Source organism: Penicillium paradoxum (assembly GCF_028828445.1).
Source record: "Penicillium paradoxum strain IBT 22861 chromosome Unknown utg000006l_segment0_segment0, whole genome shotgun sequence".
In the NCBI taxonomy this organism is placed as follows: domain Eukaryota; kingdom Fungi; phylum Ascomycota; class Eurotiomycetes; order Eurotiales; family Aspergillaceae; genus Penicillium; species Penicillium paradoxum.
In genome coordinates, this window is record NW_026643184.1 from 1,473,772 (window position 1) to 1,501,106 (window position 27,335).

The 27,335-nt window shown below is 46.2% G+C and overlaps 10 protein-coding genes across 10 annotated transcripts; 5 read left to right on the plus strand and 5 right to left on the minus strand.

Moving 5' to 3' along the window:
- Positions 1 to 5,016: 5,016 nt before the first annotated feature.
- On the plus strand, positions 5,017 to 6,775 carry N7457_007003 (fungal specific transcription factor domain-containing protein; the record flags this gene model as incomplete). The annotated part of the gene is made up of 5 exons (XM_057178046.1): positions 5,017 to 5,166; positions 5,222 to 5,394; positions 5,449 to 5,877; positions 5,933 to 6,159; positions 6,216 to 6,775. 5 exons carry the CDS (start codon positions 5,017 to 5,019, stop codon positions 6,773 to 6,775), a joined length of 1,539 nt encoding a protein of 512 aa, XP_057029790.1.
- Positions 6,776 to 6,860: 85 nt separating this feature from the next.
- On the minus strand, positions 6,861 to 8,551 carry N7457_007004 (cytochrome P450; the record flags this gene model as incomplete). The annotated part of the gene is made up of 2 exons (XM_057178047.1): positions 6,861 to 8,112; positions 8,169 to 8,551. The coding sequence occupies 2 exons, from the start codon at positions 8,549 to 8,551 to the stop codon at positions 6,861 to 6,863; spliced, it is 1,635 nt and encodes a 544-aa protein (XP_057029791.1).
- A 339-nt stretch (positions 8,552 to 8,890) lies between these two features.
- Positions 8,891 to 9,455, plus strand: N7457_007005 (Zn(II)2Cys6 transcription factor domain-containing protein; the record flags this gene model as incomplete). The annotated part of the gene is made up of 2 exons (XM_057178048.1): positions 8,891 to 9,233; positions 9,256 to 9,455. 2 exons carry the CDS (start codon positions 8,891 to 8,893, stop codon positions 9,453 to 9,455), a joined length of 543 nt encoding a protein of 180 aa, XP_057029792.1.
- A 1,414-nt stretch (positions 9,456 to 10,869) lies between these two features.
- On the plus strand, positions 10,870 to 12,264 carry N7457_007006 (uncharacterized protein; the record flags this gene model as incomplete). The annotated part of the gene is made up of 2 exons (XM_057178049.1): positions 10,870 to 12,153; positions 12,214 to 12,264. 2 exons carry the CDS (start codon positions 10,870 to 10,872, stop codon positions 12,262 to 12,264), a joined length of 1,335 nt encoding a protein of 444 aa, XP_057029793.1.
- Positions 12,265 to 13,293: 1,029 nt separating this feature from the next.
- N7457_007007 (uncharacterized protein) lies at positions 13,294 to 15,297 on the plus strand (the record flags this gene model as incomplete). Its single annotated transcript, XM_057178050.1, has 1 exon — positions 13,294 to 15,297. The coding sequence occupies one exon, from the start codon at positions 13,294 to 13,296 to the stop codon at positions 15,295 to 15,297; it is 2,004 nt and encodes a 667-aa protein (XP_057029794.1).
- A 983-nt stretch (positions 15,298 to 16,280) lies between these two features.
- N7457_007008 (uncharacterized protein) lies at positions 16,281 to 18,025 on the minus strand (the record flags this gene model as incomplete). Its single annotated transcript, XM_057178051.1, has 3 exons — positions 16,281 to 16,636; positions 16,814 to 16,999; positions 17,056 to 18,025. 3 exons carry the CDS (start codon positions 18,023 to 18,025, stop codon positions 16,281 to 16,283), a joined length of 1,512 nt encoding a protein of 503 aa, XP_057029795.1.
- Positions 18,026 to 18,764: 739 nt separating this feature from the next.
- N7457_007009 (glycoside hydrolase family 128 protein) lies at positions 18,765 to 19,568 on the minus strand (the record flags this gene model as incomplete). Its single annotated transcript, XM_057178052.1, has 1 exon — positions 18,765 to 19,568. The coding sequence occupies one exon, from the start codon at positions 19,566 to 19,568 to the stop codon at positions 18,765 to 18,767; it is 804 nt and encodes a 267-aa protein (XP_057029796.1).
- A 3,992-nt stretch (positions 19,569 to 23,560) lies between these two features.
- N7457_007010 (frataxin family protein) lies at positions 23,561 to 24,363 on the plus strand (the record flags this gene model as incomplete). Its single annotated transcript, XM_057178053.1, has 2 exons — positions 23,561 to 23,926; positions 24,088 to 24,363. 2 exons carry the CDS (start codon positions 23,561 to 23,563, stop codon positions 24,361 to 24,363), a joined length of 642 nt encoding a protein of 213 aa, XP_057029797.1.
- Positions 24,364 to 25,218: 855 nt separating this feature from the next.
- dph3 (CSL family zinc fnger-containing protein) lies at positions 25,219 to 25,553 on the minus strand (the record flags this gene model as incomplete). Its single annotated transcript, XM_057178054.1, has 2 exons — positions 25,219 to 25,308; positions 25,359 to 25,553. The coding sequence occupies 2 exons, from the start codon at positions 25,551 to 25,553 to the stop codon at positions 25,219 to 25,221; spliced, it is 285 nt and encodes a 94-aa protein (XP_057029798.1).
- A 545-nt stretch (positions 25,554 to 26,098) lies between these two features.
- Positions 26,099 to 27,298, minus strand: N7457_007012 (uncharacterized protein; the record flags this gene model as incomplete). Its single annotated transcript, XM_057178055.1, has 1 exon — positions 26,099 to 27,298. One exon carries the CDS (start codon positions 27,296 to 27,298, stop codon positions 26,099 to 26,101), a length of 1,200 nt encoding a protein of 399 aa, XP_057029799.1.
- Between the last annotated feature and the right edge of the window lie 37 nt (positions 27,299 to 27,335).

A 27,335-nucleotide genomic window follows, 5' to 3' on the forward strand; every position in this document is an offset into this window, starting at 1 on the left:
AGTTAGCGAAGCCTACGAACTACTATACGTCGAAGATATAGGTCGGCTCTAGCTACTAGCTTATCGTTTCTACTCGGGTAAGGTCTATAGTAACTCTATAGCGGGAGATAATAAAGCCTAAGAAGTCGACCCTCTCTATATAGAATATATACTTACTAGGTTTAATAAATAACCTTTACTTAATTAGGCGTTCTAGCACTTCTCGGATATAGTATACGTAGGTCTCTTTATCCTTCGAGAAGATTAGTATATTATTAAGATATACTATTAGATAGACGTTAATAAGTCCTACTAAGGCTCTATTAATATACGCCTAGAAGGTAGCGGGAGTATTCGCGAGTCTAAACGGTATTACCGTATATTCGAAATATCTATAGCGGTATCTAAACGCTATTTTCTACTTATCTCCCTATTTTATATAGATCCTATAATAGGTATCTCGTAGATCTAGTTTAGTATAGATCTATACTCCTAATAATCTTACTAGGGACTTATTAATTAGTAGTAGAGGGTAGCGGTTCTTAATAGTAATCGCGTTTAACCCTCTATAGTCTACGTAGAGTCTAAGCTTACTATCTTTCTTCGGTATAAAGAGGATAGGTATACCCGATTAACTCTTTAAGTATTAGATCTAGCCTTTTTTAAGGTTCTCCTTAATATACTAGCGGAGGACTTCTAACTCCTTAGCGGATAGTGCGTATACTAGCCTCTAAGGGGGTATCTTACCTAGTATTAGCTCGATTACGTAATTATACTCTATATAGGTTAGAAAGGCTATAGTACCTTCTTTACTCGCTATAATAGCTAGATCTTAGTATTCTAGCGGGAGTTTAGTTAGGGGTTATACCGGATAGGGGGTCCTATCTAAGCTTTATATTACCCCTAGTATTACTATAAACTCCCCGGTAACCTTATTAACGTCTAAGTATAGCTCTCCGAGTATATCTTATAGTCTTACTTCTTCCTTAAAGTCTTCTAGCGGGAGGGTTTTAACCTCTAACGGGGCTATATTTCTATACGCCTACTTACTAGTTACTTAGTTAATATCCGGATTTACTAGTCTAAGTTAATCTATTCCTAGGATTATATCGTAGATCGTTATATCTATAGCTTCGTAGGTTATTTTAATAACTCTATAGGTTCTATTCCGGTCTATTAGACTAAGCTATACTTCTTAGCTTCTATATAAAGGGATCTTACGCCCGTCTACGGCTTCTACTAGGCGGATACTTATTATATATATCTCTTCTAGGTTCTCTTTTACCTATTTCTAGCTTACGAAGCTCTAGATTACGCTACTATCTATTAGCGTCTTAGCTACCCCCGTTAGGGCTCTAGTCTTAATATCTAATATTAGTGCGTTATAGATAAGTGCTCGGTATACTCTCTTACGTTCTCTAAAGAGAACTATCCCTAATACTATAGGAGTCTATAATATAGGGTCGTCTATTTTTTTAACTCTTCCGCGGCTATAGCGTTTACTATAGCTTTCTTATAGTAGTCCTTTATATAGTGGCCTAGCTTACTATAGAAGTTATAGAATTTACTATCTCCGCTCTAGTCTTATTTAGACCCTATAGTAGCTTTTCTACCCTCTATAGTAGTCGTAGCTTACTATATAGGGAAGGCGCTATTTCCCTTAAAGGGTCTTCTATTAGATCCTTACGAGTCTATAGTATTTCTTAGCGCTATCTTCCTAGCCTCCCTAAGATATAATATCTTACCTAGTATTACTTTCTTAATTTAGTTATAGAAGGCTACCTAGTCGTCCTATTAATCTATAGCGGGGGCTATAAATCTCCTTACTTTATCTTATACCTCTTTAACGATACCCGTCTCTAAACGGTCGATTCTTATCTATCTAGTCGGCGTATCTTTTAGGCGGTTATAGAGTCCGGTAAGCTTTAAGGCGTATTAGTATATATCCTAATACTTAGCTTACGTTATCTACTACTAGTTATATTTAGCTTCTCGCTATATCTTAATAGGGTCGGTAACCTAAGCGAGCGCCTATATTTCGAAGACCGATTAGGTAAACGTCGTACCTAGGTTATTCCTATAGTATTCTATCTATATTATATTAACCTTCGGCGCTAGGAACTCGGTTACTTAGTCTATCTTACGTACGTTATTAGTAAACTAGTTAGGGTATCTATTCTAGAAGACTTCCTAGTTCGACTTAAAGAGATTATATTCGCCCGAACTCTTAGCTCTATATATTATTATATTATAGGGTATACGTAGTTCCCTCGCTTCCTTCTAATAGGATAGGTAGCCTCCGGCACTTCCTTACGATATAATCGAGTTCGTATAGGTAGTATCGGGTAGTTAGTAGGTAGTTTAGCTAGTAGTACTACCTAGCGAACCCCGACGGATCTTAGATCCTTATATTCTCGCCTATAGGATTACTACGTTTTCTTCTTTATCTTATAGCTCTACGCGGATCCTATTTTTCTTCTTTACTAGAGCTAGACGTCTTTTAAGGGTCTCTAACTCTCGGAGTTCCGCCTCCTCGTCTACCTCGGTCGGGGTTATCGGATCCGGCGGGTTTCCTCCCTAAGGGTTATCGTCGACTCCCTATATCTCTACCTCTTCTAGTAGGGGTTATAGGGGTCCCGGGACGTCGTTCGTTTCCGCGATCGGGGCTAAGGTTCCCCTTAGGCGGTCGCTCGTGCGTCGAGTTATCGATATTACGTATTCTAACGGTCTAGTTTAATTAAGATTTAGCGATTAGAATGTTAGGACCGGCGTGCTAGCGGGTCCTAGTAGGTAATATAGAACTAGAGTGAAGGAATAGTAGGGTACTAGTATATTTATAAACTAATCGCTAAAGAGCTAAGTTCCCCTAGCAGTCTCTATATAGATGACCTTTAGCGGGTCACGGGACTAGGTCACCTGACCCGGCAGGACTTAGTCTCCCTAGTACGGTCTCTGGCGGGGGGTTATGCTACCCCTACTGGGTCACGGGTTCTAGGTCACTGGACCAGGCGGGATCTAGCCTGTGAGGCACTCTCCTAGCAGAGGGTCGTAATAGACTACCCGGTAAATACTAGAAACTCCGCTATATACTATATAGTCTATAGGTCTTACCTAGACTTTAGTAGTAGGAAGTAACTAGTATATTTCGTAAGCTAGGTCTATAATAAGCCCTAGAAGACCCCTATATCTTTATCGGAAATAGACTAATAGTCTTCTTTTATATAGACGATATCTTAATTACTTATTATAAAGATATATAAAGAAGGGCTATATAACTAGAGCGAGATCTAGAAGTATACTAAGAATTAATAGACTACGGAGAGATAGTATAGTTTCTTAATATCCGTATTATTAGAGATAGATAGTAAAAGAAGCTATAGCTTTATTAAGATAGCTATATAGTAAGTATCGCTATACGATATAATCTTATAGATAGACTAGCGGTATATACCCTAATACCTATCGAAGATCTAACCCTATTTTAGGGAGTAGCTACGGTATAAGAGATCCTATTATACTAAAAGAAGGTAGGATCTACTAGATATACTACTATAATTATAAGACTAGATACTATAAAATTAACTACTCGTCTAGTATAATATTTAATAAACCTAGGCCCCTAGTACTATTAGATAGCTAATAGAGTTATTACCTACCTTAATTCTACCCGCTATCTCGCTATTAAATATAGTATAGATTCTAGAATAGACTTTATATAATTTACTAGTAATACTTTATATAGGGATTATCCCGATAGAAAGAGCTCCGCTAGCTATATCTACTAGGTATACGGCGGGCTAATCGACTAGAAGGCTAGTAAGTAGCCTATAGTCACTACCTCTACCACTAAAGCTAAGCTCCTCGGTCTCTTAGAGACTACAAAATAACTATAATAGTGGCGTAGACTTCTTAATACCCTCGGTTTTATCCCTTCCTATTAACTAAGCATCGATTACGATAATTAGCGCACTATTAGTCTTCTAACTAGCGAGGACACGGCGTTCGAGACGAAACTACAACATATTAATATTTATCGGCACTAGCTTAGATAGGAAGTTAGGGAAGGAAGAATCAAGGTGAAATAGGTACCGATAGCTAGTATAGCTGCAGACGGACTTATAAAGTTACTCACTAGGCAAAAGCATAAAGCTTTCCTCAAAATGTTAAGGATAACAGATATAAGCTATCTAATAGTAGGAGCTATTTGACAGCATAGGTCATTTAATCAATAAAGGGAGAGAAATAGCATACCGACTAGGGTGCAGGAAGTAGCTAGACTATACTGGCCTAGCTAAGGGGGTGTGTCGGAGCATGAGATCGGCATACCGGAAGTTTAGTTTATCCTGTCTACGCAGTATTTTTGATATTAGTCAGATAGTCATATTTCCTACTAGAATAGTGGATATAGAAATACAGAGATTTCAACTCCCTTGATTGGACCCCTACTATACTGAATACCACGTCAGTTGACATCGGTACACGGCCTTGAAAATCCGGAGTATACGTTTCATTTGGGCACCGTGCAGATTACACATATCATGAATAGTGACATAGTGCATGTGAAATCTGATCAAAAAAATAGGGCGCAGCTGTACGGAGTAGCGTTGCATAATACATCTGTCCCCCCAAAAGGGGAATGCCTTCTGCAAGAGTAGGAGACGCTTTATCTTGAACTTTATCTCTTCCCATCTGGCCTGCCTTCATTATATCATCACGCCGCCATGCCATTGCCGGAATCACGTATTGGGAAACGAAGACGGAGCCGGAATGCATCAGGCAAGCCGAAAGTGAGCAAGGCACGATCTTGTGAGGCTTGTCGGCGCTTGAAAACTCGATGCGAAACGGGCGGCTCCGATCGATGCCATCGCTGCGAGGTGCTCCGGTAGTAATCTGGATCTCGGGGTCGAGTGATTGAAGTTTCGTGGCTGACCTTCTTTAGAATCGGCTGTTCCTTTCAAGCTGCTTCCCGCAATCATTCTCCAAGCCGAGAGGCGGTAGCTGCTTCTCAAACAAGACGTGATGATTATCACACACGGTATGTCTGCTGAGATGGATATGATCGATAGTATTAGCTTTGATGAAGATACTGATAATGGGAAAAGGCTTTGTGCAGTGGAAACCACTCTGACTCAGCTTCAAGCATCACTGTCTGTTCGCCGTGAGAGCGACTCCATTAATGGACCAGTGGTAAATTGAACGACATTTCTGTGTTTTAGACAAGGCGGTTAATTAGAGCTTCTAGGTCTCTCCATCAATCACCGAGCGAGCAACACGCGATGCGCCCATGAATCTTGTCCAAGAAATCCGACAGAACATCACTCCGAATGAACAGCCCTTGGCCAACGAGGATAGCACTGAGGATATGATAATCAATGGCATAATCTCCGAGGACCTCTCTCTCATACTTCTCCAAGGGTGAACATATTCTCTCCAATTTGCGAGAGACCTTTTCTAAGATTATCTTCTCAGATTCTCGAAACTGTCCAGCCGTTGGTTGTTCATGAGTACAGACCCTGCCCATTTACGGACCAAATCGCCACTCCTATTCGGTACTTGCATCCTAGCAGGTCTACATATCACCCCGTCTTTACATGGATCATCGACACATCAAGCATTATATCGCCACGTCCGTAGACTGCTAGGCCAAGCCCACCTTTCTTCAATTGCCTCCCTCGACACAATCCAGTCCATGTTGATATTCTCCATGTGGGACCTGCGACCAACTCTAGGCCCCGACCATGGCAACTCATGGCTTCTCAGTGGAACAGCAGCTATGCGAACTATCATGACTACTTCCTTTGGTCAACTTCCAAAGACAAGCGACACTGATGGACGCGAACACACCCAAGCACAAGAGATAATGCGCACCTGGAACTTGATATGTCTCTGTCAGCTACAGTGCGTCACCCCGGACGATCTCAAATTCTTACAAGGAAATCTAATAGCGATCTAGGTTTTCTGTGGGCTCTGGTCGCCCACCGATCATCTCCAGTCAATACTTTGACGAATGCGACAAGGTCCTCGGTTTTACCTCCTACAATGCACGCGATGAACTTGTATTGGCCGGTATCAGGCTATACCGAGTTCTCTGGAAAATCATAAATTCGAATGTGGTACAACGACAAAGTACCGCTTGGCCCGAAATTGACGACTTGCGGAAGTCCCAGGACAACGTATACAGTAAGCGAATCATAGTTTGCGACACCTAGTTCAAAATTGATCCGCCTGTTTAACAGAACTCGATTCGTCGGAACCGCTACGCTTTGCATACTCATGTGCTTACCTGATCCTAGCACGTCGCACGCTGCAGCCTCTGGGAGAGTCCGAGCCAGATGAGATGGGAACCCCAAGGACATCACCAGAGGAAACAGCACTTCCGTTTATTCAATTCGCAATCAGCCACTCACGTAAACTTCTGAACTCATTCGTGTCCATGTCAGATCTAACCACCTACATCCACCCTGCTTACGAGAACGTGCTGTGTTCCTTTGCAATGGTGACACTAGCCGAGTTTGTGGCGCATGTGCATGACGTTGGAAATATGATTGTTCTCATGGAGCAGGCCCTGACACATATTCAATGTGGCGGCAAGGCGGAGCCCGTGAGCCGTTGGTCGCTGAATATCATGAAGCAATATATGGCAGATGAGTTTGATCAGGAGTCTGTGACAGTGATGGGAGGGGATTTCACAGGGGCTAATTTGCAGCATGCCCCGGAACCCTGGGATTGTAATGAATGGGGATTTGATCAGGAATTCCCGTCGCTTGAAGAAATGTTCTTCGGAAATGTGGTTTGAATTGAGACCAGATATTTACATGTTGCCCCCCATTCTGCATATCATTCATTCCTCTCAGAGCCTCATAAGTAAAACACATGAGGCTTCAATTCCGTTGTCTCAATCTGATACCTGCATAGCACTCCTTGGGCTTTTTCGAGAATCCCTCATGCGATTCCATGATTGGCTGGTACAGTGCAAACTCATATCGATGGAACAAAGTCCCGATGATCAATTGCAATTCCATGATGGCAACATTTTGCCCGACGCAAGCCCGTGGCCCGTATGAGAATGGGTTGAAGGCTGTTTTCTGTCGCGCTGTCAAATCCAACCAACGGTCGGGCTTGAATTCTTCCACGTCATCCCCCCAAATTTCCTTCATATGATGGATGGTGTATGATGGGACTGAAAGTACGGTTCCAGGTGGAAAATGAAATCCGTCAAATTCCACACCTGGGCTGTGATCGGCGACCAAGCGTGGGAGGCCAATGGCCGAGGTAGAATGAAGTCGCATCGCTTCATCAATGCACCTTCGCAGGAACGGTAGGTCTTTCATTTGGGCGTAAGTGGCAATCTTTGCTTCGGAATTCACCGCCTGATCTAACTCGTCTTGTAGCCGCGGGATTATCGTTCCCGGGGCGCTGCGTTCTCCGTGCAGGATCCAGTAGAAGATGCCACAGGCTGTGTTGGAGATTGTGTCAGAGCCAGCAATTAGCTGTGTCAATGCTTCTGCTATCAGTTCATCCGGTCCCATGGGCTGCCCATTGGAATCTTTGGCTTGAAGCAAGCGGGACAGAATATCGTCGCGAGAGTCGACCAATCCCTTCTCCACGGCATCCAATCGTGATGCGACAGCTGCGACAGCAATTCCCGTCAGGTTTTCCACAGCAGCCACACCCTTAGTGAAGAAGGGATCAGGAAGGTACTTAGCCCATGGACGTAGTGCTGGTAGAAGTCCTAATGTCGATGAGATCTCGCCTCGTCTGTTCAACACGTCGACAGCCGGGGTATACGAGATGGGTCCGCCGGGTACGAGCTGCGTCTCAGTCTCGTCTTTTCCTTTGTTCACCATGCCGAACGGGGAACCAAATGCCAAATCTCCAATTATATCGAAGGCGATGTAGCTGAACCAAGGCATTGCATTGTACCGAGCATATTGCTTTCCATCGCCCTGAGCCGCGATGCGGTCCAGCTGGCTTGTCCATCGCTGAAGGTTCTCCGCCATGAACGGCTCAAAAGCAGCCACCGACTTAGGCGAGAAGGCATGTGCTATGATCTTCCGCTTGCGGGTGTGTTCTGCGCGGTCGCGCACATTGAACATGCCCGGTGTCCGCGCCACAAATGCTTCATAGTAGTGACTAGAGATCTTTCGTTAATGCTGATGATCACAATGGAATCAAGCAACATAACTTACTCCTTGAGGAAGCCGTTTCCGTGTCCATATACCACATTCAGTGCCCGTTCGTCGGCGATCGAGACATGATTAAAGCCAATACGGACGACCTTGCCGTGCTTGCGATGCGCCGAGTCGACTGCCGCATATTTCTGTCCATGTTTGGCACTTAGTCCGACCCAGATATTGCTGAATTTTGCAACAAAAGGGCCAGGGACTCCACTCAAATGCCCGTATGTTACTAGATATGGGTATATATAATAGACCGCGAACCATACCGGGATGGCTACGGCCACGGTCCAAGGTGAGAGCAAAAGTGTTAGAAGAGCCATTAGAAGATGTTCATCAAAGTGAATGGTCTCAATTGATGAGATAGACAGTTTCTTGCCATTTTCCCTCCCCATTTTAAATGAAATTCGTTGTCCTCGCCACTTCGCGTGGTTGGGTATCCATCCGACGGAGTACAGACAACACCGTCGGAGAAGAGACACAAGTATCCATGATCAATGTACGATGACCAAACATCCCACAAAAGATTGATTAATACAAGGCTCTGGTTAACAAAAAGATAATCTACTTTCAATGGCCCCTCATGGGTCGCCATTATCGGTCGTGCTGTGTTCATGTTAACGGGCATAAGCGGCCGTAAAGCGGCATTCTCGTTCGCGGCCGAAGTCTCCGTCCTGCCAGTGAGAGATACATTATACTCTCTACCTGAATCCTATCATCTCAACAGGCTCTCCATGGAAGCTCAACCTCGCCGACGCCGAAAGCCAGCTCGGTCGTGCATTGAATGTCGCTGTCGCAAAATTCGCTGCGACCGCACCGATCCTTGTACGCCTTGTGTTTCTGCCTACGCATGGTGCATGTACAAGACTTACGCCGATCGACTTGAAGTGCAGTCTCAACACAGTTCAATATCAACGCTGATCACAGTCGCACCTTCATCTTCGCATGTCTCATTGGGCATTGAGATTGAGACCTCGTCGGCGAGAGACCATCGCCAGTTGATAGAGTCCCGCACTGCGACAGAGATACCAACACCCACAGAGTTAACACAAGATGTTATAATTTCCTCTGTTCAAGGTATTCCACAACAACCGAACAGTGCACAAGATTTTGGACCTAATCTTGAAGATCTCTTACGACGAGTTCAAAGCCTGGAGCAGTCTTCAGCAAGAGGATACGTCTCTGGCTTATCCGAAAAAACTCGGGAAATATTTGACCGCCCATCTCACTAGAAACCTTGGATGGAATTTCCACGAAGACTCGAGTGCTGCGATGGAGCTTATGGATGGATACAGCTAAGGAGGTATGGTGACTGTTTCCCTCGGCGTCCAGCCATCCTGCCAACTATTTGGTAAGTTTGGGCCATTTATGGACCTTTATAGCCATGCTATTGGGAAATGTAAAGGAGAAAGATTTCAAAGGCACTGAGATCAAACTTCCCCTTTCCCAAATAGGTGATCTGCTACAGAGATGCAAAAATATAACGAGGAGCATTAAGGTTTGGCGTCCAGGCTGATCATTAACAAATCCCCAGCTTGGCCTTGAACCCCCAGCTCGTGGTGTATTAGACAAGATGGTTACCTTGTATCTGCCATCATTTGAGTCGACACACAGAATTCTTCACATTCGTTCTTTTTGGGCTGATTACGAGAGATACTGGAATAATCCACGCCATTTTCAAACGAGTTGCGCCTAGTATTCTTCTTGTCATCGAGGTAGGGCCGAGTTTGCACGAGGAGGAAGCCATGGGTATTTGACCTTTTTGTCATCACTCTGGTATGATTCAAATTATTTTTACGTCATTTTTCAGAGGGATCCCCGCTGACGAGATGGAGTATTTTTATCTCTCATCCAGTCTTCCTCCGACCTTGAATCCGTGGCTTTGGTGATAGCTTGTCTATTCAGCTCAAACAAAGTTCATTCTTCATAAATAGACATGGAATGGACATAAGCGTCAACAATCAGGCAATTACTGTGCGTTTGATTTGCTACTGGCTAATATAATCACACCAGGTGCCAGAGTTGCGGCAAGGCCTAATGGGACCTTGCTCCGATATTGCATTCCTGAAACACAAGGGCCTAGAACCGAATAAGCAGCTAATCCTTCCTTACATAAAGGAGAGTTAGCAAGCGAGCTCGGCTCAGGGCTTCGAAATTACGGCCTTGGATAAGAAAGGGCCCGGACGATCTGCGACAGGCTACCTATGGACAGTTGTAACTTTACGGAAGTCATTTACGTACATCGTCTAAATTCCCATCCTCGGGTCTGAAAACATTTGATGCTTATCCGGTATAAGCCTAGCGAAAGCCACTGTGTTATTGTCACTGCGGTTTGGCCCGACACACCCTCTGCAGGATTTAATTAACTCGAACATAGCGTCTGGAAATCTGCGAATCAGGTATCTCCCCCCATGTGCTCATCATATGATTGATAGACATCATTTTGACAGACCCCACTGTTCTCCACATTCTACACGGGCGATGTGCCCTCAAGAAGAATAGACTGCCATGTCGCTGAGGGGTTGCTCCACTCGGCAGGTCCGAGCATCGGTCGATTTTAACTGTTTGATCTTATCTGATCCGCCTTCCACCCAGGGTTCAGCTTCTCTAATTTCTCCTAATTTCTTTCACGCGATTGCGATTGTTGGGATATTCTTCACTGTGACACGCAGATCGCCAAATAATCGATAAATTGTCTGCCAGCTGCGACACAATGGCGAGTGAAGGCCTTCCCAAGGGTCAGGACCTCTCTGATCCTGAAGTACAAGAGATCCTAGAAGGAAACGCCCGATTCCGCCGCTTGGGCTGGAAGCGACTCACGATCATCTCCATAGTCGAGGCTATCGCTCTGGGGAGTCTAGGCCTGCCTTCAGCATTCGCTGCTCTCGGCATGGTGGCAGGTGTGATCTTGACCATTGGTCTCGGCTTTGTTGCCATTTACGCAGGTTACAACATCGGCGAGGTCAAACTACGTTATCCGCAAGTTGGCCACTATGCAGATGTCGGTCGACTCCTGTTAGGGAACTTGGGATCGAAGCTCTTTGTGGGCAGTTTTGTTGCTCTGCTTGTCTTCGTTATTGGGTCACACTGCTTGACTGGCGCGATTGCGTTTCAGAACATCACTCAAAGCAGTTCGTGCTCCGTCATTTTTAGCGTTGTATCGGCTGCAATTCTGATGCTTCTCGCTATCCCGCCATCCTTTGCGGAGATTGCGATCCTAGGCTATGTTGATTTTGCTTCGATTATCTTGGCTATTGGGATTACTATGATTGCCACCGGTATTCAAAGTTCAAATGGTTCTGGTGACTTTGGGGCAGATCACCTGCCGTGGTCCGCCTGGCCGAAACCTGGCCTCACTTTCTCGGCGGCTATTGTAGCTACCAATAACATCGTGTTTGCATATTCCTTCGCTGGATGTCTGCCATCGTTTATGGAAGATATGCATACCCCCGAAGATTACATCAAAACGCTATGGTGGCTAGGGGGCATTCAGATTGTCGTTTACACTCTTACTGGGTCAATCATATACGCCTTTGTTGGACAGGGGGTGCAGTCACCTGCACTGCTATCTGCGGGGCCCGTTGTCTCCAGGGTCGTCTTTGGCATAGCACTTCCAGTCATATTTATTTCGGGATCTATCAACACCACGGTTGTATGTCGATACATTCATGGAAAGATATACCGCGACTCAGTTGTCCGCTTCGTCAACACCACCAAAGGTTGGACTACATGGCTCAGTCTTGTTTCCATTGTTACAATTCTTGCCTGGATTATCGCCGAAGCCATTCCTATTTTCTCTGAATTGCTTTCAATCATTTCTTCTTTATTTGTCTCCGGTCTTTCTTTCTATATCCCACCAATCATGTGGTACATGCTTTTGAGAGAGGGGGCATGGTACGAGAAACACAACCTGAAGCCTGCGATTTTCAATGCGGTGGTCTTTCTTGTCGGCATGATTATTTTTGGATGCGGTACCTACTCCAGCGTTGCTGAATTGGTAATTCTTTGATTTCCCCATTACGTTTCGGCGAAGACATTCTAACCTCATGCTCCCCAGGTTAACAAATTCCGCTCGGGCTCTGTCAGCAAACCATTCACTTGCTCTTGAATATTCCAAAGATTATGGGATGTATGTCTTGACTCCGGGCTTGGTGTCTTATCAATGGTGCCGATATAAAAGTTTAACTCGGAAACAGAAATTACTATTATTGAGGCAGAAAGACCTAGCTATATTCACTGATTTCCTTCATATCCTTCCTTTTCGAGCCTCATAGGCTACTTTCTTCAGGAAGAACAAAGGAAACAGACAGCATAGGAGATCTCGAACTTTCTTTAAGGCCCTCGGCTGGGAAAGCCGTCAAATCGATGTGAAAGAATGCATTCTGTTTTCATTGTGATCAAATAGCTCAGTCGGAACGGATTCTCTAGTTACAACATTGAAAGGAAATTCTGTTCTTTATGTCTTTTTTCTGTCGTTTCAGCCTCTCGATATCTGTACTGAAAGTTTCCCATTCAATGTTGCAACTCGTCGACTCGTCCCATCGTGAACCCGCTATTTTCCTCGGTTCAATAATGCAAATGTCGTCCGTTCATCGTCAAAATCGAAGAAGATCCCAATCACCTTGGGGGCAGTATGTTCGCCTGCCTCAATCCTTGCAAACTAATCTTGCGGTTTTCGGGAGAGATCCTTTGCTATTTTCAGGGACGCTGAGTGCCACGATGTCTTCTTGGTTCCCAACTCTTTGTTCTTTTGATTCGAGTGCTAAATTTACACTTTGACTTGATTCCCACGTATGATTCGTGATCAAAAACTACGTTTAGGACAATAGTTAAAACCCTCTCCCTCCCCCTCTGGATTACTTCTTCGGGAATGCCTCTCAGATTGTTGACGCTGGATATCAATCAACTTTGTTCTTGAAACTCCCAAATATTGCTCTCCTCCAACATGGCGTACATATCTCCTAATGGTTGTCTTATGTACACTTGGCGCACATACGATATATTTTATACCAGAGTCACGCAAAGAGCCAGGCGCTACGAGGTCAAGCCCGTATTGCCCGAGACCGATGTCTGTGATATACCCTTATTGGCATGGTTTAAGAATGGCCTTCCTTCAACCTGGGTCTATGAAAATGAAATGGAACTCCCAATTGAAGTGGTCCATAACTGGGCCGACCATGTTGATATTGCCAAACTCCCTCAGTCCTTTTTCAACCTGATCATGGATCGCATGTTTCCTCTACCTTTCCCTCATAATGAGGAAAGACCTCCATCTCCCCTCTTGGAACCTGATGCTGTCGAGTTTGATCACCGCCCTGTGTTACCCCCGCGAAGCTATTACAACGTTGATGACCTCCATTCGGTCCTCAAACTTGAGGATCAATCTCCAGTCATTCGTCAAAAGGTCCGTCGTTGGATCGAAAGCAATGACCATGCGAGGAACGGTTGGATGGGCGCGTTGAGGGAGGAATTCATCTTTCATTCCTTGCAGGATGCACGCGCCACTATCGCCTTCAACGGCGGGGTTCAAGCACACCCAAGACCAGACGTGATCTGTCAAATGGCTGCGAAAAATACCGAGCATATACATTTTTGTATCAAATACTGCCAGTTGAGTCCTGCGGCCTACGACCGCACAGGAAAAAGCTTGTTGGCTGCAGCCATTTACGCCAACAACGAAGAGAGTATGATTATGCTGATTGATATGATTCCTGGTCGTGTGCTCTGCAGGCCAATGGAAGTATCTACAATTCCACTCCGGCAAGATGCACCCCCAAGCTCACCGGGCAGCGATCGCATTGAAGAAATAAGGGACATAGAAGCGGAGTGGTATTCTCCCAGTTATATCGATATTTGGAGATGGGACGCACTGCATTGGCTGGTTAGGCTACGGAATCCTCTTGTGTTGCATGCCATGGTCTGCAAGTACATTGAGGACCAAATCGGTTTCCCGGATTGGTTTCAGTCATACGAATACAGTCTCCGTATCTGTCAGTTTATACACCCCGAAACCGCCGACTTGCTATATATCAATGGCTACAACATCTCCAGTACATTGCTCGCAATACCAAGGCTACGGATTCCACCTCCTGGAGCCCATGTGACAACCATGACGTCCCTCGAACACCTGTGGGAAGACTACAACGATCCCCAGGACCTTCGTCGCAACCCCGGTGTGGGAGAGTACTCCTATATCGATCCGTACATCACGAGCTCTTGGCACGAAGCAACCAAGCATCCCGACGGGGCTAGATTCATGGGATGGCTAGCAAGGAGGTCGCGACTGAGTCCATACATCACCAACGACAAGGGCCATACACCGCTTCACCACGCGGCTTTGGGAAACGAAGTGAGCTGCCTGGGATGGCTTTGTGAATATTTGGAGGTTCTGCACATTTGCACCGAAAAGCAACCAAACGGTGAGCCCGACAAAATCTATAATGCCGTTGTGTTAGCTGCACTTTCTCGGAGCTGGAACAGTGTCAAGGTTTTTGATGCCATTATATTCCACTCTCCAGAAGACTACCAAAACGACTTCGAAGCTGTCAAGTGTGTCTTCCGTGCTATCATGTACGGTCTGGACGTTTGGATGAAAGATGAACCACCAGAATACGCGGGCTTCCAGACTCGGGCTATTCCCCGAACTGGACTTCGCTTGCCCACGCCCCGACAGCTTGCTACTCAGAAGTGCCAGGCATTTGTCGCCCGCCTGCCCGCTACGTGGGATGGTTCCGTAGATCAGCAACAGGTCCTTGAGGAAGCCAAGGGCTACAGTTTTCATTTCCTTCAGCACAGTATGCGAACACCAAGAGCCGCGACTCGATCGATGACGCGAGTCGAGGAACAAGCAGAGATCATGGAGGAGAGAGCAACCGAATTGGAAGCCGAATGGCGAGCCCAGTCAACCCATCCTGAGATGAGCGATAAAGTCCAACTTGCGAAGGAAGCCCAGGAAGATGGGTTTAGAATCGTTGGTAACGAAGAATATTATGCAGAATTAGGAGAGTGCTTAAAAAAGGAACGAGCTCGAACTAAAGCGGAGCTCCAGAGGCGAGAGGAGGCTCGGTCGTGGGAGGGAACCTGGAAAAAGGTGAAGGAGGCCCTTTACGACACCCTGCCAGGGGTAGGTAATATGATTTAATGTGCGTTTTTGCGTCATTCTGTGCTTTTTTAGTGTTTAACCATTCTCAATCAAACAATATGACGAAACTTTGTAGTATGTTGGCTTTGAATTTCGACTATGTGTAGGCATATATCCATCCCTAATGTAATCCTAATTTTTCCAGGACCGCTTTATTTATTAGTTTTCTGCTTCTCCTTCCGCCGTTCAGAATCAATGAATAGTTAATGCAACCGTATTACCTTCTGTCCTTCATAGCCTAAGGAAACCGATAATGATATCTTTGTTGGAGATGAAAGAACTTGATCCCCTAGACTAGACTTCTGCGTGTATTTCAGACTTGATATAGTCGAATTCAATCCTGACATCCATTTAGGACCTGGAGTCTTCATCTGTACTTCCAGAGCATCCTGTATGAGTCCTATATATTACTTCTGATGGACATGAAGATGGAGAGAAACCAGGGATATGTTATTGAGTTGAGAAGAAGCTAAATCTGGAAACCCAGTCTACACTATGTGGTAGCTCGAACCCTGAGGCTATCTCCATAATAGTGACTCAATCTATCTCATTGCATACCCACGTAAGCTCTTAGTAGGCTTGGAAACTTGAAACCATGAGACGATCCCTACGAATCTGCAGGCTAAACCCCAATATCATGCGAGGGACTGATCGAAGGTAAGTCTACTCCGCCTCATCTGTGCGGCCATCCATTATATTGCGAGTCTTTCAAATACATGTCATTACATTAAGCTTATCTAGGTCCACGGGTAACCACATTAACCAGGAGAGGAGACTATTTGTACCTCCAAAGAAGCTCACTGAAGCACAGTATCAAAGAATTGCGGCGGGCAGAACTCATACACAGGATTTGCATAGCATGAGATACCTATAAATCCATTTTAGTAAACTGTAATACTATCTAGGTGGTCAATTTCTCTATTTTTCTTACCCTCTATATCCTGTTGTTCCTTTCATTCTTCGCCTTCCATCGGATCTTCTCACTAATATCCACCAAACCGACCAAATTGATCTCCTCCAAACTCACCTCCTCCATCAAACTCTCCAAACTCACCAAACTCACCTTCTCCTTCAGGTCTACCGAAGGTATTATTCTGCGCCAAAAATGCATCCATAGCTTGGAGATCCTTGTCGGCCAAGCCTTCTGTGTTGAATAGGTCGGGATCTAGAAGTCCAGCTAGATTGTCATCGTTCCCCTGGCCAATGGGCGGACCAAAGGCTTCCTGATTAAAGAGAGCAGGATCAAGGAGACCAGGATCTAAGATATCAGAACTATTAGCAGCAGGGTCAGGTGCAGGATTAACTGTAGTTTGAGTCTGGCGTCTCGTTCGTCGTCGGGCTGGAGGAGCATCAGAAGCAGCAGGATCAGTTACAGCTTGGGCGTGGTGTGTCTTTCGTCGTCGGGGTGGAGAAGGACCATCATCGTCGTCGTATTCTTCTTCTTCCTCCTCCTCTTCCTCTTCATTTTCTTCTCCAGTACTTTTTCCTCTCATAGCTCGTGCCTCATCTCTCTTACGCTTCGCAGTTTCCCTTCTCTTAGCCTGGTATGCAGCCATCCGTTGCTCGTAGGGACCGAGTGTGCGATTGGCTGAGCTAGCGACTGGGGCAGCGACTGGAGGATCGACTGGGCGACCGAGTGAGGCGTTAGACCCCATGGCTACCTCAGGACGGGCTAAAGCTGACATTAAATTGAGCGCTCCACCTACATAAAATAAATATTAGTATAAACTCAGGGGGGAATTGGAGGGAAGTACTTACCTGACATGTTAGAACTTCGGATAATGATCGTCATATTAGGTCTGACTAGAGGTGAGTCCGATCTTTGTCCAAGGGGGTCTGGGGATGGGCATTTAAGGTTAACCCAATATCCATGAATGGTTCGCAGAATGGTCGACGTGAAATTCAAAGCAGTCAGTCGTGACTCACCAGTATGTGGCCGAGGAAGCAACTGTGGATCCAGCTGATCCAGAGAGAGATAGCTCAGCCAGATTGTTTCGTTTTCGTTGAAATAGCCCTCTGCGACGAGATTCTGTTTGAAAAATTCGAACTCAATATTAGAAATGTTGATCCAGTCGCCATTAGAAGATACATTCAGCGGGTCAGATTTGTCTCTAAGGAGGTCGCTCAGCCTAATGGCAATGGGCATATCGGGGCGCTCTGCCCGAATGATCTGAATATCGACATTGGGCAACACATTAGGTCGATTATAGTCAAATGCAGATTGCCGCAGTCCCTGTTCCAGTTGCAGTCTCTGGGCCAGACCCCTAGGTTGTCCCTGTTCCTGTATATTGCCCTGTTCTTGCGTGCTGGGTGAAGGTCTTATTTGGCTGGTTGGGGTCTCTCTAGTTGAGGGTTGCTTGGTATCTCCCCGCGCCTCATAGGCTACTTCCAGGTCTTCTCCAAGAGCTGTGGTAAGTCGATATAGTGCAGAAACGAGAGCCTTTTTGTCCCTGATGTGAGTAGTCACAGCGGTTGGCACTCTATCTAATCGCTTGTGCCACTCTAAGTGAATATTGTCACGGGATCTACTCGATTTGAAAAGGTTGTCAGTTGTTCTCCCCATAGCTGCAGCCTGGTCTCCGACCTCGTCATAGACTTCTTGAGCGAGGTCGCGAAGGATTTGTTGATGAGTGGGGTCTTGAGGGACGTTGAGACGCTTGTACACATAGGCGGCATCGAAGGCATGAGGCCAAATCTTGGGAGGTCTTGGGTTTGGGAGTTGAGTCATTTTAGCGTTAGCGAAACGTAACCTTGAGATATTGCGGTATATAGTGATAGATATTGTAATAGATGTTGTGATAGATGTTGTGATAGATGTTGTGATAGATGTTGTGATAGATGTTGTGATGGATATTGTGACTTATGGAAGCGAGAGAGGATGCCGTCGACTACATACGTATTTAACCTCAGAGTACTCTTTGTACTCGGATATCTGCCAATATACATTGTGGCTTTGTTTCAATATACATATGTTGTTAGCATCTGAAAGACATATAAAGGAGCAAGGAACCATCTAGGCAACTAAGGCACATGAATTAACAAAGGTTAAACAAGGTTAAACAATGCACGTACGAGGGTGATGTTTTGATGCTTAAAGTCATTGTTCAAGACAATGGGTATTTTTTTCATAATGCTATCTACTGTCAGTTTCTCAAGAACAATGTAGAGACACCTCTCCCTAGTGGCATTAAGCATGGCAAGGTTGGCCTGGTTTACTTGGAACCGTGGCACTTGAAATCATTATTGAAGACACCAATACGAGCAATTTCTATAGAACAAGCAACGAGAAAGTATTTGAAAAAGAAAATTACAAAGCGTCATGGATATTTGCGGTTTAAAAGAAATCCCTAGATATGGACAGGAAATTTGTGATGAGCCCTCACGATTGGCCAGTCGCCATAAAAAGCAGAAAATTAGAAGATCCCCGAAACACCGTCTATTCATCTTTCGACTTCCGATCGAACATCTTAGTGAGAGGTAGAGATGTATGCATGGCCGGCCTCATTAAGAGTGCTGCCGCTGAGCAAGTACTTCTCAGCACACATGAAATAAGAGTAGCGGGTGACACCAGGTTGATTATCCAACCAAGGGATAACTTCGTTGAGGAAAGAGGTAGTGATAGCCATGTTCGAAGAGCCATTGACATCAGCATTGAGAGCAAACTCGGTGATCCAGACCTCAGACAAGCCATGCTTGTTAGCAGTGTCGATGGCCTTGGTGACGAAGGACTTGAATTGGTCGGCAGATTCGCCGTACCAGTGAACAGCCAGTCCAGAGATACCACAGCTGCTGCACATTCCGATAAAGGATTCAAACCAGCTCAGGCCAAGACCAGTTTCGGTGGAAGATGTCACGGCGGGCGATATAAGCTTCGCCTTGCCAGAGAAGGGGGTAATATATCTTTTGTAGTAGTTGGCAGCATCTGAGGGACTCATGCTGGCTTGAGAGGGCATGTCGGGCTCATTGAATCCTAAGATGTAGCTGCTGCCGCTAGAGAGTGCGGTCTCGAGAGTGGTCACCCAACCGCCGAAGTCTTTGGAGCCCCAAAGCATGGGAACATATTCGACGTTTGAGGGAAGTAGACCGGAGAGAGAGCCAGCCCAGTTGTAGGCCCATGAGACAGCACCGCTGCCGGCGAGGGCAGACACAGTGGAGATGTCGTTGTAGGCGGCACCACGCTTGCTGGAAGAGGATCGCTTCACCTGCGTAGGGGCAGCGATGGCCGAGGTGGCGACCAGGCTAGCGGTGAAAAGCTTGGTAAAGGAGACCATTTTGAAGGGTGTCGAAAGGATTGATACAAATCACGAAACAACGGACTTGAGGGGTATAAAAATGTAGGAAGGAGAAACCTGTTCTCGACCTCCTGTAAAGAAGAAAGGAATGAGCGTAGAAATCTCGTGGCTTGAAGGAGAGTGAGGTTAGACCGTGCACGGCACAGGACTAGAAGACTAGAAAACAATGAATGAGAGATGGATAATGGAGAGAAAAAGGAGGAATAGAGACAATACGCAGGCAGGGGGAGGGGGAGGGGGGCCTTTAAATCCCCGGGCATCTGTGTGTCGAACCTACCAGGCAACCCATCTTGCTGGCAATGAATTGATTTCTTCAGCTTCGGTGGAGCGCGGGTGAAAACCGCCATTGGGTGTTCGGGCGCCGAGTGAGGCGGTTCTACATCATAACCCATGTCTTCGACTAGGGCAATACTTAACGCCAGATATAATTGGCGGGGTGCAGCAGGGGGAGTCGATGGATCTCAAGAGACTTCAGTTTTGGGCCCGTTGACAGGACCTGGAACTATGGTGATTGGCTTGAACCGAGCGTCTTTTCTTCCATTGCCAATGATAGTCACGCATGCCCACGCTAACTGTCGCTAGTTTTTCTTCGATTCTTCTATCAAAAAGGCTCTCATCTGGTTTCACTCCACGGCCAAGATCTGTAGACCACTCCACAGCAGCCTGGACCGTAATGGGGTCTGTTACAGTCTGTTACATCGCATTTTGAAAGGTGTCTCGCAGTGACTTCCGGGGGAATACTCGCCATAGACCGCACTTTTGTTCCTGGTGCCTGACCGAAACGCCATCCGCCACATAGCAATAATTGGCTTTACCCCTAACGGGACTCGAAGGTATGCAATGAGCAACAATGATAGAAGCCCGTGAGACAAATTGACATAAATTGAGGTGCAGTGGGGGCAACAGCGTACCGTGGATGACAAGCCATTGTCCAATGGCCCGTTATGCAGCACGCCGCGCGGTTCCCTGGCTCCCGATCAGGGCGGCCACTCTGATAGGTGCAACCCGGAAACATCGTCATCGGGGTCAGTGGACGGCCTATCACATCACAGTGACATTGATCATAACCCTAGGAACACAATGAAAACACCAACGTTATATTGCTTTCAATTTAAATGAGGGGGTTTAATCAATCGAAACTTGCTTCGGACACTCTTCTCTGTTCGGATTCGGATTCAGATCCAGTTCATTGCATTCAGCAATACCAGGCATCAATCCGAACTTAATCGCCTTCAATATGACACACCAACTACGAAACCGCCACGACAATAATGAATGTATGGAACGAATCAGCCACTCATAACTCGAACTCCCGATCGACGCCATGTTTCACAAAAGACCCAGACCGTCTCTCCCTTTCACCGATTTATCCCGGTGAGTCTCCTTGCCGCTGGATCGACTGGGGGGCGCTTTCTTCTAGCCCTAGAAGAAAGAGGGGCGTGAAAGCAACCCCTCTTCAACCCCTGCCGATCGATAGCCGAGCAACGGCCAGGACAAGCCTTGCCGGACCACACGCCGGTGTTTTCTCCCGGCGCGGAGTAATTGTTTAGATCGGTAACTCGCTTAACCCCTCATTTTCGATGTTCTTCGCTGTTCTTCCCCGTTGTTCCCTGGCAAGGAGGCGTATCATCCCGATTTTCTGTTTTTCTGGGTATCGACTCTGCTTACTTGGGGACATTGTGTCACCTCTTGCTGATTTGCAGCTTGTATTCCTTTGGATGATGACTGGAAGTAGAAGTCTCCATTCCCAGTCCTCCTATAGGCTATCGGGCCAAAGTCAGCACCCAAGGACAACGATACCCTGCAGGATATGAATGACACAAGGTTTGCGCGCCAAGCAGATTCCAAACTTCACCGATACTGGTCCTGGTGCTCTGTAGTACTCTCTCTACGGTTGCATTGATGTTCAATCCAGCGTTTACTTCACACTTCCACGGACTTACAGTTGCCACTTGCGAGAATTGCAATGTCCCAATGAGATCAGACTTTGATCAACCCCGCCTCTGAAACTAAAAGCCCGGGAAGAGTTCCGAGGCATATGCATGTCTGTATCTTTATTCGAAGAACCAAGACGGGGTTTGATCATCTGAAACACGCTATAATTAACCGATCTCTTTGTAACCCTACCTCAATGTGGACAAAGACCAAGTCCATATCGGTCAATTTACTACTCCGGACATTGTTCAATATTATACTTTCTCGGACTATTATTGTCATCAGCCAATATTAAGATAATTTATCCGAGAACTGAAAGAAAAGAAAATACGATCAGTACAGGTTGTTCTAGCCCCGTTGTCAACGTGGCTTGTCGCAATAATAGACTCGCCGTCTAGCCCCCCGGTTCCCGCTAGCGTTCTGTCCACGTCATTCTCCTGCGCAGCTTTCTGGTAGCTTGCTGGAATTTTACGAAGCACATCAAAACTGACTCATTACTCTGTACGGAGTTCTCCGTAGACAGTTCTATTAATATTGGCAACAGCGCTTCACTATTGATATTATTGGGAACAGAGTGGCATTGCCGTGCATGCAAAAAAGTAATAATAGGAGACGTCAGAGTCGAACACCATCATAACAGTCACCTAGATTCTCATCGAGTGGAGAGTGAGACTCTTTCATGTACCAAGTGTTCCCGCTACCTGACCAGCTTCTGTTTACCCAATCCATTTCTTCAATCTTTACTTTCCACAATACCTAGGTACTCAAGACAATTCCACCTGCACGCTGTCCAAACTTCAAACACAACCGCCATTCCCGTCTACGCTACTAGTCAAATCACCAACTAGGTAGGCTTACTATCTTGCACACTACCCTGCCACTATACCTGGTTAACAGGCTAATTCTATCCACCAATATCTCAGCAGCAGCTAGCATGAAGATTCCCTAAAAAGGCCTATGATTGGACTATTTGAGCTAGTTGGGAAGCTGAATTTGATCACTTCAACGAGCATGTTACGCAGGCTCTGTAGGACAAAATGGACATCTTCGCTCCATCTATGTGCCTATCTAAAATTGCAGGCTTCCTCTTATCGATGGTATCAGATATAGAGAAGAATTTTAACGACTGCCCCTCGTGTCAATAGTAAAACTCCAGGGCTATAAGAATAGTGGTGATTATTCCAAGCTGTCCACTCTAGACTATAAGTCGAACTGTATTCATCTAATATTATTTGAGATGAAAGTGCCGAGGCTGGTGAGATGTGTGTCAAGTTTCTCAGTACCATCATCCACGTCAGCACATTAGCTGGTCAGTACAAGGATCCAAGAGCTTCTAGGCACAAGGCCTAATAAGGCACCGAGTCTTGCATTTAGGTATCTTGTCAAGGGAAGAGCGCCGGGCTCACTCGAAGATCCCGGATAGAATATGGAAGATCCCTAAAGGGCTAAGTGCAATATTCACACGATCTCGACCCAAGGCCATTTAGATGATTTTCCTCTTCCCAGAAAGCGTTCCACGCGCGTATAGCGAAGTTAACAATACGCATGCATTTGCTAACAGCAATTGAGAAGACCTCAACACCCAAAAAAACCCTAGATACACATTTAAAGAAACTTCATCTTTCGGATTTTTGTAATTCTAAATGATGCAGTTTTGGTGGCTGTTAGCATGATGCACATGTGCTATTATACGGCCATTATACCTAAAACCTATCTATACCCAACCCAGACCAGCCATATAATACATCTAGATCAATGAGAACACATATATATCAATTTAAGAAATTAAGAATATGACCTAATATATTTTCCTGCATAGTGTTTCAAGTCTCTACCAAAACGCCATGTCAGACTCCATCTATACGCCCATCCAATCACAGCTACAGCTCATAATCAACACCCAAAGTAGCAGGCGGTGAGCATCGATGATGTAAATTGTCCCGTCTCTCCGCATCATCAACCGGATAGCTCTAGATAACTTAACTTTTAAATACTATTGCTTTTCCCACCTCCAATCCAAAAACCCCCATACAACAATGCTTTCACGTACAGCTCCCCGGGCTCTCCTCGCCTCCGTGCGCCCATCTATGCGCACAACAACACCCACCGCTTCGACCCTCCTCCCCCGAGCCCGCGCCATCCGCCCCAGCTCCGCATCACAGATTACTCGGTCCTTCCAGTCCTCCCCGGCAACTCGCAAGGGTATTCACCCCGAGTCAGCAGACCCCCCAGCTCCTAACCCTCAGCCGACTCCTATCGCCGGCGCTGCCGCCCATGTCACTGAGCCCTCGCCATTGACGCCGGAGCAGTACTACGAGTACTCGGAACATTATTTCAACGTGCTGCAGAGCGAGCTCGAGAAGGCGCAGGAAGAGGGTTCCGATGTTGAGGCTGAGTACAGCGTATGTCCCTCCCATTCTGCGGTCTCCATACAATATCCCCCGCCCGATTTATTCCGTTTTCTTTTTTTCTTTCTTTTTCCCCCTCTTTTCCTCCCCAATTGCAAACAAAGTTCCTTTTTTTCTACGCCGTATGAAGCTGACATAACATTTCTGTTTCCCAGGCTGGTGTCCTAAACATTTCCGTCCCTGCTCTGGGCACATACGTGCTCAACAAGCAACCCCCCAATAAGCAGATCTGGCTCAGTTCGCCTATCTCTGGCCCGAAGCGCTACGACTGGATCATTGAGGGCGATTCTATGCACGAGAAGCAGGATTCCCGGCCTTTTGCCAACGGGCAGTGGATCTACCTGCGCGATGGCTCTAATTTGACTGATCTGTTGAACTCTGAGTTGACCTTGAGTCTGCCCAAGGATATCTACAGCGAAATCATTGAGTGATTGAATTGTCTTGCAGGGCTATCGATTACCCTTAGAAAGAAGGCCATTCTTGTGTTTCTAATTTGTGATGTTGCATACTGTAGTCTACTGTCTAGTTATGATAATGCCGTTGCATTGAGAGCTTTCGCTTGCCCCTTCTTTTACAGGGCTTATTGGGTGGAAGGAGGCGGATGCGTAGTTTGAGAAACATAGTTGTGGGTATCATTTGTGGTGAATGCGCTATTTTGTACGAGTGTTTGGAGAAATCGCTTTGAGAAGTGCTTAGATGATGGGAAGAACTCATTCCATCGCAAATTGAACGATGATATCACAGTCATCTTCTTTTTACAACCCAAGAATGGAATTTATATGACCAAAAGAAGGTTTCAGGTGAGCTGAAACGATGTCTTGCCAGGCCAGATGGTGTTCTCCAAGGCAATATCCCACTCAAGATAAAAGCGGCGGGACCGAGGCAAGATTGAATATGTCGAGTGACACACACATGGATCTCAACACGAATGCAAGAGGGAACTCCAGATAGACCAAGCAAGTCATTCCCAGAGACACCAAGATGCTCGGAAAGATGCATATAGACAACAGTCGCAGCAAAACATGGTACATGCTCGCGCGGGGTGGTGTTCGAAGCGAGGTGAGTTGGATCAAGGATGTCAGACTCAGCAAGAGCGAGACGATGATATCCATGATGTAGATCCATAGCGGCGGTATGGCAAATAACCCAACAGTCCATCGAGTTATTTCCGTCATGGGAATAGCTGCAAGTCGACTTCCAAAACCAACGGCATGGTCCAAATATTTCAGCCCGAGACAGATCCCAGCCTGTCAAGGGTGTTTTGCATAATCTCATTTATCGCACACTCAAGCCTGAACGGCCACCCCGCTCGTGCTCTGTGTATCGGCTTTGGGAAGATCGGCCTGGGAATACCCCGCAGGGCGTACGATTAGAAACTGACCACCTGAAGCGACTGTTTTCGGTTATACGATTAGAAGGGACATACCACATCGAAGATGACTCGGATCATCAGACTGCAACTTGGGCATACGGCGATCTCCTCGCCGTCGCGCAAATCGTCGATTGCGATCTCAAAGCGGTCGCCACATGGGCAGGGATATGTGTAGATCTGCACGTTCGGATCGAAGGTCATATCCTCGATCTCGATCTCATCATAGATGTTAAGTCCTTCGTCGGCCATTTTGAATAGTTATGTTCAATGAGAGAGATGTGGCAAACTAGTTGAGCGTTGACTCTAGAAAAAGTTCGGCGCAGTCATGTGATTCGCGGGGTTAAGCCAGGAACGTCCCCGGATTTAAGAGCCTCCGGCTCGAACTATAGCCTTCAATTTGGCGTAATCCATGCCGTTGCTTTCTTGCGTTCTCTGGGAATGACTTCGTTGGGTCTTTTTTTTTTTTTTTTTTTTTTTTTTTTCGAAAAACTGCTCAAGAGCACCGTCATCAAAGCCTGACACTAGAAATCAGCCATGCCCTCCTTGCTAAACCCAGTCTGTTCGCTTTAGTCTATCGAATGGACGAAGAGCGACGGCTTAAAATAACGTTATTCGTTGAGATTTTTGCTCTTATAGGGATATTTTCATATACGTGAAGTTCTAGTCTGCAATAGCGCCTATGTCACTATTCCCTCTATCCTGTTTCCTGCTTTTCCTTTCCGTTTCAGCCATTGTATGCTACCCAAGCCTCAACGCTCATGAGTACCTAATTGCACAATCCAATTTGTCCCATTTCACTGTCCACCAAGCATTTGACTCGCGTCAAATCCATGCACAAGAGCCCAGATACTAGCACTCGAGGTACAAAAGATGACATCCCAGCTCACGCTACTGCAAGCCGGGTGGGCATATATCGCATCCAGTAGTAGTCGAGCCACCTCGACATACGACACATCTGACCCAATATCTTGCAACATCAACGCAGTGAAGTAAGCCTGCAGAACAACAAAAGCTGCCCCAATCGACTGAATGAAAACAACATATCGACGAGTAGTCTGGTCTCCCTGCGCCTTGGTAGCCTTCGAGGAGACACTGGGACCAAGCAAACAAGGAACAAAAACCAAAAGATGCGGCGCAAGCAGGAGCGGCATAAACTCCTTCTTATGCGCAAAGATCGGAACAGCCACTGTATCAAGAAGCGATAATGTCACGGGGAGGAGCTCGAATATCAATGGTGGTGACCAAGTGAAGGTGACATCCTTCTTGTTTGGTCGTTGGGAGACGAGGATAGTAGCAAAGAAGAGATTCGATGCAAAAGATACAGCGACGAATTGGGCCAGAAGCATGTATACCCAAACATGGGGGATACGGTATCGTCGACCAGTGATACCGAGGAACACGCTCCATCCAATCGTCCATCCGAAGATTTGGCCACTCCACCAGAATCGGATGGAGGTCTCTGATACCGTCTCCCAGGCTTCCTGGAATAGGTATGTGTTCTTCAGCCAAAGGCCCATTCGGACGATGAATGGCATTTCGACGTTTGAGTAGGCCATGCCCTCGGGACTGGTTGCCCAGTTGGTGTATGAATGGATGAATACCATGAACATGTGATACCAGGTGAAAGACAGGCTCAGAACCGCCAGTAAAGCGAAAAGAAAGAATTGCGTGCGTCGCTGGGGTGTGGCCCAGTCATTGTTTTTCTTGCGTGCTTGATACCGAAAATAGATGATGTTGCAGCATGTGAGGGCGAGGATTGCTGCGGTGGAAAGGTAAATAGCCAAGATGGCGAGAGATTGATAATTTATCGGGACCTCAAGGGTGTTGAGGTCGGCCATGTTGGCGATTTGGCTGTAGAAAGCAGACTGTGTGTAACTGGGCTTGAAGAAGAGAGATTGGGGCCGTCGGGGCTCTCGCATAGAAGCCAAGCGGGAGGCTGGGGGCTTAGGGCTAGCGGGGGTACTGATCTCCAGAGCTACTGGAAGATCCATCATACAGATCTAAACAGATTGCATACAACCTGTATGTATA